This window comes from Xiphias gladius, unplaced genomic scaffold (assembly GCF_016859285.1).
Source record: "Xiphias gladius isolate SHS-SW01 ecotype Sanya breed wild unplaced genomic scaffold, ASM1685928v1 HiC_scaffold_1002, whole genome shotgun sequence".
In the NCBI taxonomy this organism is placed as follows: domain Eukaryota; kingdom Metazoa; phylum Chordata; class Actinopteri; order Istiophoriformes; family Xiphiidae; genus Xiphias; species Xiphias gladius.
Genome location: NW_024401285.1, coordinates 37,342 through 48,525, shown reverse-complemented (window position 1 = coordinate 48,525; position 11,184 = coordinate 37,342). Strand labels below are relative to the sequence as shown.

At 40.1% G+C, this 11,184-nt stretch overlaps 2 protein-coding genes across 2 annotated transcripts; both read left to right on the top strand.

Annotated features, from left to right (window-relative positions):
- Positions 1–2,925: 2,925 nt before the first annotated feature.
- On the top strand, positions 2,926–4,465 carry LOC120787006 (stress response protein NST1-like). The gene is made up of 3 exons (XM_040122797.1): positions 2,926–2,955; positions 3,124–3,502; positions 4,049–4,465. Exons 1-3 carry the CDS (start codon positions 2,926–2,928, stop codon positions 4,441–4,443), a joined length of 804 nt encoding a protein of 267 aa, XP_039978731.1. The 3' UTR covers positions 4,444–4,465.
- A 2,869-nt stretch (positions 4,466–7,334) lies between these two features.
- LOC120787005 (twinkle protein, mitochondrial-like) lies at positions 7,335–10,727 on the top strand. Its single transcript, XM_040122796.1, has 3 exons — positions 7,335–7,673; positions 9,773–9,913; positions 10,111–10,727. Exons 1-2 carry the CDS (start codon positions 7,335–7,337, stop codon positions 9,830–9,832), a joined length of 399 nt encoding a protein of 132 aa, XP_039978730.1. The 3' UTR covers positions 9,833–9,913; positions 10,111–10,727.
- Positions 10,728–11,184: the final 457 nt, after the last annotated feature.

The following is an 11,184-nucleotide window of genomic DNA, read 5'->3' as shown; positions in this document are numbered from 1 at the left end:
AGTGAAGATTCTGCAGGGCACAACACGACCAAGTTCGTGACGCCAAAATTCTTGTAGTTTATTTGATGGTGTTGATGATGTGAAGAGGATGAAGGAGACTCCGCTGACACTGTCTTGATTGCATATAAAGGTTTATTACAAAGAAGAACAGCGTCAAATCAAGCATCTGCAGATCTGCTTGTGAGAGGGTGTGATGCCAATGAACCACTCTGAAATTCAGCCTTGACTCACCGACTCTTAAATAGGACAGTTGTCTTCCTAAAAACTGTCAGACCCTTGACCTATGGCCTCTGAGCCATATCTCTATTTTCACACATGGTTTATATTCTACATATATGACCATACACCTCAATGCCTTTGGTAACGCTCATCCCACCATGGCCGGACGAAAGAACCCACGAGGAAGGGTAAGATTTGTGAACGCTGCCCCTCAGGGCCGTCAAAATCATGAAGCTCGAAACCATCGAAAACATGAGCTCTTTGTTCGGCAAAATGCCCATCATGTTACTCGTTCCTACATGGCCCGACAAAACAACCCACGAAGAAGGGTAAGATTTGTAGATGCTGTCTCTCAGGGCCGTCCAAATCACAACAAAGCAGAAGCTCAAAGATATTCCAATGATGAGCTCACCTCCCACCCTGAGCAACGTCTCCGAAAGCAGGAAGAACAGAGCCAGCAGAAGGTGAACAAGGTGAAGGAGCAGATCCACCAGAGCAAAAATGAAAACCTGCACCTGAAGAAGGAGGAAAATCTCTCTGACAGGCTCGCAAGCAAGACCGAAGGCCAGCTGATGAACATGGGAGATGATTTAAAAATACTAGTTACAACAATAAAAGGCTACAAACTGACAAAAAATGTAAAGAAAAACTGACAAAATAGTATGAACAACAATAGAATAAAAATGATATATAGTAAATATATTATATTTTAGATTTCTTTCAGTTGCTAGGAAGCCTTCTTAATATCAAATCTATTTGAAACATATCAGGAATTTAAAAGCTTGGTAAATGCCTGAGCTCTTATTATAGATAAAACAAGTGTTAAACCAGTGTAAAAAAAAGTCTAAAATGGGAATAATGAGTAGATGATCAGGCTCTAAAAGGCTAGCAGCAGAATTTTGGAAAGCTGATAATGATTTAAGGGGCGACTGAGCAGTAAAAGTTCATAACCTGAAAAGGCAAAAACAAAGATAGAAATGAATATTTCTATCTTAACAGTCGATCAGATGATCATGTGTAATAAGAAAGGTGTTGCACATAGTGACAAACCCACAGAGAATTATAACCCAACTCTGCAGCTGCTCTCAGCTCTATGGAGCATTTTGGCATCTTTCAGCTCTTTTTGGGCTTTTTTAAGCTCCAAAGTCCACAGCAGGTAGCGGTTTTCAGCAAAAAAACAAAACAAAACAAAGAAAAAAAGCTCTGATAAACACTACCTATACAATACCTGCCCATCACCAAACGGCAGAGAGACAAAGCTGGCAACAGGCTTAAAAAAATATATATATATTAAATGTTGTGTTTTCGTTTTGTTTCAGTGCATTTTAGTGGCCAAAAACTCAAGTAAGGCAGCTTTAAAAACTTAATTTTGTTATTGTAAATCTGTTTGTAAGTAATGGCAGGTTCCAGTTCTGTGTTTTTAAGTTTGGCGCTGATGCATATCATCTGTTTAAATATGGATCGTAGATCGTAAAGCATAGGAAATAAAAAGAAAAAAGAAAACATTCAAAGGCACAGCAGGCCAAAGTTTATTTTTAATCCACCAGTCCTGAAAAATAATATATTTGGGGCAGGAAGGCTGGGCTGTGTACCAGTTTGACTATGAGGTGTAAACACTTGTATATGTGACTATCTACTTTATTATCTCTTATCCACTCTGCACAGTTTACATTCAAACATATATAGTTTATCTTAATATATGTTTATGTTATTTACGTTTCTTTGTTTACCAGGTCCTACTGGCAGTGGGAAGACCACCTTTATCAGTGAGTTGGCCCTGGACCTTTGCATGAGGCCGCCAAGAACTGAGGCTGTTTTGAGAACAAAGGGAGACCCAACCCAATATTAGTACGGTGTTCCTAATTAAGGGCTCAGTGAGTGTACATAGAACCTTTATCAACTTAAAATACACAGTTAATAATATTATAATTATAATTATAATTATTATAATTATAATAATAATAATTATAATTATTATAATTATAATAATAATAATTATAATTATAATAATTATAATAATAATAATAATAATAATAATAATAATAATAATAATAATAATAATAATTATTATTATTATTATTATTATTATTAGACTTCAAAGGACAAAAACTTCAAAGGACAAAAACTTCCTTCAGACTTCAAAGGACAAAAACTTCAAAGGACAAAAACTTCAAAGGACAAAAACTTCAAAGGACAAAAATTTCCGTGACACGGCATTCTAGAACCCTTACAACCTTTAAGGAGACCTCCAAACTCAACAGAGTAACATATCTCCTACACACAAGTATCGTGTACCACAGTCTTCTACGGTCAGAATCTACAACAGAGACCCTCTTACACATACACACCTGCAGTCTACAGACTACTAAGTACATCTACCGATAACTACAGTCTACTACAGGCAATCGCAGTACCAACAAACAGCCACCGCTTCACACCTCTGCATCATCTTTGTTTTTCCTTGCAATGGCAGAACGAAAAATAGTAAAAAGGGTGAGATTTGCAGATGAAGTCAAAGCTCAAAGATATGAAGGCAATGAGTTCCCCGTTCACCAAAATAGCTTTCGTGGACGAAAGAGCCCACAACAGTGGGAAAAAACTTTACGTGCTGCCCCTCAGGGCCGTCCGAATCCTGACCGAGCTCAAACATATCACTACAATGAGCTCTCAATTCAGCGAAATGCCTTTGGTAACGCTCATCCCACCATGGCCGGACGAAACAACCCACGAGGAAGGGTAAGATTTGTGGATGCTGCCGCTCAGGGCCGTCAAAATCATGAAGCTCAAACTTATCCAAAACATGAGCTCTTTGTTCAGCAAAATGCCCATCATGTCACTCGTTCCTCCATGGCCCGACAAAACAACCCACGAGGAAGGGTAAGATTTGTTGATGCTGTCCCTCAGGGCCGTCCAAATCACAGCAAAGCAGAAGCTCAAAGATATTCCAATGATGAGCTCACCTCCCACCCTGGGAAATGTCCCCAAAAGCAGAAAGAACAGAGCCAGCTGAAGGTGAACAAGGTGAAGGAGCAGATCCACCAGAGCAAAAATGAAAACCTGCACCTGAAGAAGGAGGAGAATCTCTCTGACAGGCTCGCAAGCCAGACCGCAAGCCAGCTGATGAACATGGGAGATGATAACCTCCTGAATGAGGAAGCTTGGAAGACCAAGTACAACGCTCTGGAGGAGAAGTTCAGATCGGAGCTCGCCAAGAGAGAAGAGAGTTTTGGCAAAATACAGGAGGAGAAGAAAGACCTGCTGAAAATGATGACTGTACGTGAAGGTGAGAACATAGAACTGCAGATGTTAATGGATGTAATGGAAGAGGAGAAGAAACAAATGCAGATATTAATGGATGTAATGGAAGAGGAGAAGAAAGACCTGCAGATAGCAATGAATGTAATGGAAGAGGAGAAGAAAGACCTGCAGATAGCAATGAATGTAATGGAAGAGGAGAAGAAAGACCTGCAGATAGCAATGAATGTAATGGAAGAGGAGACGAAAGACCTGCAGATAGCAATGAATGTAATGGAAGAGGAGAAGAAAGAACTGCACAAGCAGAACAAAGAACTCCAAGAGGAGGACAAAGAACTGCAGAAGCAGGACAATGTACTCCAAGAGGAGAAGGAAGAACTAAAGAAAATGATGAATGTAATGGAGGAGGAGAAGACAGAATTGCAGACGGAGAAGACAGAACTCCAAGCGGAGAAGAAAGAACTGCACAAGCAGAACAAAGAACTCCAAAAGGAGAAGAAAGAACTGCACAAGCAGAACAAAGAACTCCAAAAGGAGAAGAAAGAACTGCACAAGCAGAACAAAGAACTCCAAAAGGAGAAGAAAGAACTGCACAAGCAGAACAAAGAACTCCAAGAGGAGAAGGAGGAACTGCAGAAAGTGAATAACGCACTGGAAATGGAGAAAGAAGAACTGCAGAAAGAGTACAAAGTACTGGAGGAGTTCTGTCTGAAAACACAGAAGAGCCGACATTTCTGGTTTTGGAAGAAGACAAAAGAGGAGAAGATCAAGAAAAAGGAAAAAGAGGAGGAGAAGGAGGCACGAAAAGAGAAACAGAAAGCAGAGAAAGCAAAGAAGCAAAGCAAAGAAAAGGAGAAGATGGAGAAAAAGTGGAGTCGTTGGAGCTGGTTGCACAAGAAAAAGAAGTGTGACAGCGACAGCAAGATGGAGGAGGCTGCCGGTTTTTCAGCTCAGGCTGGACAACAGTAGCTCCCTCCTCACCCATTCATCTCTCCACTTCTCCCCATGCCCCTTCCTTCCCTGTCTCCCCCAGCCTCCCCTTCTCTCCACCCTCGCTCGCTTACCCCTCTATATTTCCTCTATCACCCTCACCCCCTTCCCCTTACCCCCAACCCTCCTATCTCTGCCCCCCCCATCTATACCCCCCCCCCAATAAAACTTAATAAAAAATTTAATCAAATAATTCAATCATGTTTCTGCATATAACAGCCTCTCTGAATAAAACAAAATAACTACTACTGTATAACATGGTCTGTTATTAAGGGATGCACTGGTACAGTATCTGTTATAAACTGTGATGTTTTAAGTTTGAATTTAAACAAAACTAAGCCATATTTTGACAGGATGAATGTCACATAATAAAAGTTGTCCTTCCAAATGGCATTTTCGCCTGTGGTAAATTACAGGAGCTGCTTCTGTAATTTACAATGATATTCTGCAGGAAAACCATGTGACCTCACTGACAGGCCTATGATTATATTATATGTTATTATAATTTACTGGTAATTGGTTCACTATGATTTAATTATTAATCGACAATGAATGTTTCTTTTTAATGGCGGACCAGACTTTTTTTACAGTAAAGAAGTTGCAAAGTAAACTTGTTCTTTTGTTGCTGGACTTTTAACCCCTTCAGATTTTTTCCCCTCTTGATGAACCATGGAAGTATGTGAAGTTGTGCCAGAAATCCCTACTCTGTTTTTACGGTTTTAAAAAAAAAAGAGAGAGACTGGTATGTGTTAAATTCATGAATCTCACTACACATCAGATCAGGCTCTACAAAGTCAGACCGGCAGACACACCATCGCCTGAAACGTAACAAGACAGGCCCTCGAGACAAATGTGGGAGAAACCAGTCATCATGGTAAATGGTTTCCCCATTCTTCAAGACGATGCATGGAAACATAACTACCCCTATAACCACAAACGTCTGAAACAAATGGTTAAGGAATGAATGAATTACTCGACTGACAGAAATTTAATCACCAACTTTTTTGATAGTCAGGTCAGTCTTTCAGTACGCTTTCCATGCAGAAATGCCAAAAATTCTCTGTTTCCAGCTTCTTAACTCTGAGGATTTGCTGCTTTTCTCTGTTTAATGTCACTGCAAACCGAACGTCCTGGGTTTTGGACTGTTGCTCGACTAAACGACATCTGATGTCGTCAACTTGTGGGAACAATGGGAATTTTTTTTCTTGGCCCACTTTGGGCCCCTTAATACCAACTGATCGTGGTTTGAATGCCACAGCCTATCTGAGTATTGTTGCTGACCATGTGCATCCCTTTATGGCCACGGTTTACCATCATCTAATGGCTACCTCCAACATGATATTGCTCTATGTCACAAAGCAAAAGTCGTCTCAAACTGGTTTCATCATCATGACAACGAGTTCAGTGGACGTCAGTGGCCTCCCCAGTCGCCAGATCTGGATCCAGTGGAACACCTTTGGGATGTGGTAGAACAAGAGACTGGCAGCAAAAATCTGCAGAAACAGTGTGATGCAATCATGTCAACATGGACGAGAGTCTCAAAGGACTGTTTCCAACATCTTGTGGAATCCAGGCCACGAAGAACTGAGGCTGTTTTGAAAGCAAAGGCAGGCCCTTCCCACTATCAGTACGGTGTTCCTAATAAAGTGCTCAGTGAGTGTACATATGACCTTTATCACCTTAAAATACACTTTTAATAATAATAATAATAATAATGATGATTATTATTATCATTGTTGTTATTGTACCTGACTCCCAACGAGCTCTGTGCGTTCTTGGAGAAGATGATAGAGATCCGTTTGAGCTGGCAGACGTAGCGACCGACCCCGTTCTGAAGAACACTTCTCAGGAAGCGACTCTGCGTCCCTCTGGCCGTCATCTTTAAAACCGTCAGTTAATTATCAGCTAGTAACTCAATTACCGTGGAAACCGTCCGACAAACGCAAACCTGCTGAGCGCATTAAACAGCTCTAACATTCATAGAGGACGACTTCAATGGCGTCTGTATAGCTGTGTGTCCAGAACAGGCTCGGAGTGAAACATAACAGATTTTACCTTTTTAAACACATTTTTTAAAAATCCTTAAAAATAAAAAAAACTACACAATAATGAGATCTAGTTTGTTAGAAAATGAGAATATGAGTTTAATTTTATAAAATGTACAAGGAAAGCTTTAAAATGTGCAACCAAAATACATTTGCAGTACCTTTTCGCTATATGTTTCACACGAACTTGTTTTGAATACGCACCGAAAAGCCCGGGTCAGAGGAGCATGGAAGAAAATGAGGCTAGGTAACAGAGGCGGTAAGTTGAATTTTTAAGTGTGGGTTTTTTTTGTTTTTTTTCTAAATTAAACTTAATTTATTTATATATACGGCTTTCATGCGCCTCCACGCTGAGTTTTGTGTATCGTTTGTGTCTGTATGGTAAAAGAAACAACGGTTTTCTTCATCACTTTCTCTCCTTTCTCTAAATATCCAGGTCACCCAAGACCTTTGCAACTTTTGCATGTGTTAGGCTGATATTCCTTCAGATTCACGCCTGCTGCGGTTTCAATGTCCTAACCCGGTAACTAATGTGGAGGAGCTTGCTGCTGAAGGGCACCGCCTTTCTCCTGCAGGTGGCAGACCCAAAGTTTCTCCTCCAAAGACATTTTTCGTCCTTGTGTTTGAGACCTGTCACTCACAGGCTCATTCACAGGCCTCCTGAGGCTCCATGTGTCCCAAGGCGTCGGGGCGCAGGCTACTTGTGGCACACACTGTGATCAGGACCTATAAAAAGACGCTAAGTCTACTGTGGAGTTACCTGTGAGCCCCATCACGGTGACAGATATCAAACAGTATATCCGCTCCAAAGATATTCCTTCCACGATGGCTACAGTTGCCTCCACGTCCCGAGCATCTTTTGTCGATCTGCCTGCCAGGAAGGAGAGTTTCTCCCTGTTCATCGACAAAACCACGGGGCAGTTTCTGTGTAAAGACACGCTGGTGGGAGGGAGCTGGGAGGACCTCCAGGACTGTCTGGAGGTGATGCAGAAGGAGGGGCAGGACTGCCTCAGCCCTCATGTGCTGCTGGGATATCCAGAGAGTGTAGAGGAGCAGGAGGAGCGGGAGAGGGAGCTGAGGGAGGTGCAGACGATCTGGTCCAGCTCCGTGCCCCTCACTGACCTCCACGAGGACGAGGCTCACCTTATTAAAACCATGTTCCAGGTATTGTATAGTGTGAATTAGTGGGAAATTAGTTCGTTATTGATGTTGCATCTGTTTATGATACTTATTAATTTTTTCTTTCTAAGTCAGGAATAAAAATAAAAGCACCACTGCCCGGCACCATCACACATGGTCCACATCACAATCCCTAAAAAGCAGGAAACAACTTTTCTTTGAGGATCTAAAAAGATACTTTTGACCAAATTTGGAATAAATTGATAGAAATTTTAAAAAACCCAATGCGAGCAGACTTTATATAAATTCATTGAGGTTTTAATTTCTTTCTTCTTCGTGATGGGAACAGCAGAAATCTAAACTCCCTTGCTTCTAACGTAGATGCGGAACATGGAGGGAGCAAATGTAAGAAAGTTACTTTGAAAATTAGATGACAGAGAAGGAGAAGTGCGAGTATGTATATGCTGTGTGTATGTGGATGAGTGCAGATATTTATGTTAGCAGATATTAACGCCTATATAGGCTAAAGTGTATATACAGAGAGATATGCTATTTCTGGAGGTGAAGATGGACGACTGGAATTGCCCCTGAAGTCTGAATTAAGGCCTACAATTACTACTCTGTCTTGAACTGCCTCTTTTTTTACATATACATATATATTACAAAAACTGGGAAAGGGCCTCTTGTAAAGTTATCCCAATTATTTGTAAATTCCTTGATATTGTCTTTTCCAAATAAAACAAAATTTTAAAAAAAAGAAAATGTTGGCACATGAATCCATGAACAACTCAACATAATAAGCTTATTGTCCTCAATGGAGGGAAATAAGTGAAGAAGATGATGGTTGAAAAGGTAAACCAGCCCCCATTCACATTATTTCAATTCATGTATTATACATTTTGTCCATCTTTTAATGTGTAGATTTTGTCTCATTCTTGGTAAGGATTTTGCATTTCTAACTGTTGTAAATATAACGTCATTAAGCGAGACACTAAAAAAACAAAAGAAAAATACTAGTTACAACAATAAAAGGCTACAAACTGACAAAAAATGTAAAGAAAAACTGACAAAATAGTATGAACAACAATAGAATAAAACTGATATATAGTAAATATATGTTAGATTTCTTTCAGTTGCTAGGAAGCCTTCTTAATATCAAATCTATTTGAAACATATCAGGGATTTAAAAGCTTGGTAAATGCCTGAGCTCTTATTATAGATAAAACAAGTGTAAAACCAGTGTAAAAAAAAGTCTAAAATGGGAGTAATGAGTAGATGATCGGTCTCTAAAAGGCTAGCAGCAGAATTTTGGAAAGCTGATAATGATTTAAGGGGCGACTGAGCATTAAAAGTTCATAACCTGAAAAGGCAAAAACAAAGATAGAAATGAATATATCTATCTTAACAGTCGATCAGATGATCATGTGTAATAAGAAAGGTGTTGCACATAGTGACAAACCCACAGAGAATTATAACCCAACTCTGCAGCTGCTCTCAGCTCTATGGAGCATTTTGGCATCTTTCAGCTATTTTCTGGCTTTTTTAAGCTCCAAAGTCCACAGCAGGTAGCGGTTTTCAGCAAAAAAACAAAACAAAACAAAGAAAAAAAGCTCTGATAAACACTACCTATACAATACCTGCCCATCACCAAACGGCAGAGAGACAAAGCTGGCAACAGGCTTAAAAAAATATATATATATTAAATGTTGTGTTTTCGTTTTGTTTCAGTGCATTTTAGTGGCCAAAAACTCAAGTAAGGCAGCTTTAAAAACTTGATTTTGTTATTGTAAATCTGTTTGTAAGTAATAGCAGGTTCCAGTTCTGTGTTTTTAAGTTTGGCGCTGATGCATATCATCTGTTTAAATATGGATCGCAGATTGTAAAGCATAGGAAATAAAAAGAAAAAAGAAAACATTCAAACGCACAGCAGGCCAAAGTTTAGTTTTAATCCACCAGTCCTGAAAAATAATATATTTGGGGCAGGAAGGCTGGGCTGTGTACCAGAGTTTGACTATGAGGTGTAAACACTTGTATATGTGACTATCTACTTTATTATCTCTTATCCACTCTGCACAGTTTACATTCAAACATATATAGTTTATCTTAATATATGTTTATGTTATTTACGTTTCTTTGTTTACCAGGTCCTACTGGCAGTGGGAAGACCACCTTTATCAGTGAGTTGGCCCTGGACCTTTGCATGAGGCCGCCAAGAACTGAGGCTGTTTTGAGAACAAAGGGAGACCGAACCCAATATTAGTACGGTGTTCCTAATTAAGGGCTCAGTGAGTGTACATATAACCTTTATCACCTTAAAATACACAGTTAATAATAATAATAATAATAATAATAATAATAATAATAATAATAATAATAATAATGATGATGATGATGATGATGATGATGATGATAATGTGAATTATTGTTGTTGTTGTTATTGTACCTGACTGAAAATGAATGCGACTTTTCTTTTCGTAACCAGGGTCACTCGGAATAGCGCCGCACACTTTTATGTACAGGAAAGAAAGAAAGAAACAAACAAACAAACAAACAAAAAAAGCTGTCAGATTTCACTGGCAAAAAAGTCTGATGCGGCATTCTATTCTAGAACTTCAGACTTCAAAGGACAAAAACTTCCGTGACGCGGCATTCTAGAACCCTTACAACCTTTAAGGAGACCTCCAAACTCAACAGAGTAACATATCTCCTACACACAAGTATCGTGTACCACAGTCTTCTACGGTCAGAATCTACAACAGAGACCCTCTTACACATACACACCTGCAGTCTACAGACTACTACGTACATCTACCGATAACTACAGTCTACTACAGGCAAGTGCAGTACCAACAATCGGCCACCGCTTCACACCTCTGCATCATCTTTGTTTCTCGTTGCAATGGCAGAACGAAACACAGGAAAAAGGGTGAGATTTGCAGATGAAGTCCTTCAGGGCCATCCACATCGTAATGGACGAGAGGCTCAAAGATATGAAGGCAATGAGTTCCCCGTTCACCGAAATAGCTTTCGTGGACGAAAGAACCCACAACAGTGGGTAAAATCTGCACGTGCTGCCCCTCAGGGCCGTCCGAATCCTGACCGAGCTCAAACATTTCGCTACGATGAGCTCTCAATTCAGCTAAATGCCTTTGGTAACGCTCATCCCACCATGGCCGGACGAAACAACCCACGAAGAAGGGTAAGATTCGTGGACGCTGCCCCTCAGGGCCTTCCAAATGATGACAACCTCTTGAATGAGGAAGCTTGGAAGATCAAGTACAACGCTCTGGAGGAGAAGTTCAGATCGGAGCTCGCCAAGAGAGAAGAGAGTTTTGGCAAAATACAGGAGGAATGGCAGAAAAAACTGCAGATGGAGAACAAAGTACTGCAAGAGGAAATGAAAGATCTGCGAGAAGAGAACAAAGTACTGAAAGAGGAGATGAATGAACTGCACATGAAAATGTATGTGATGGAAGAGAAGAAGAAAGAAGTGCAGATAATAATGGATTTCGTGGGAGAGGAGAGGAAAGAACTGTACAAGCAGAACGATGAACTC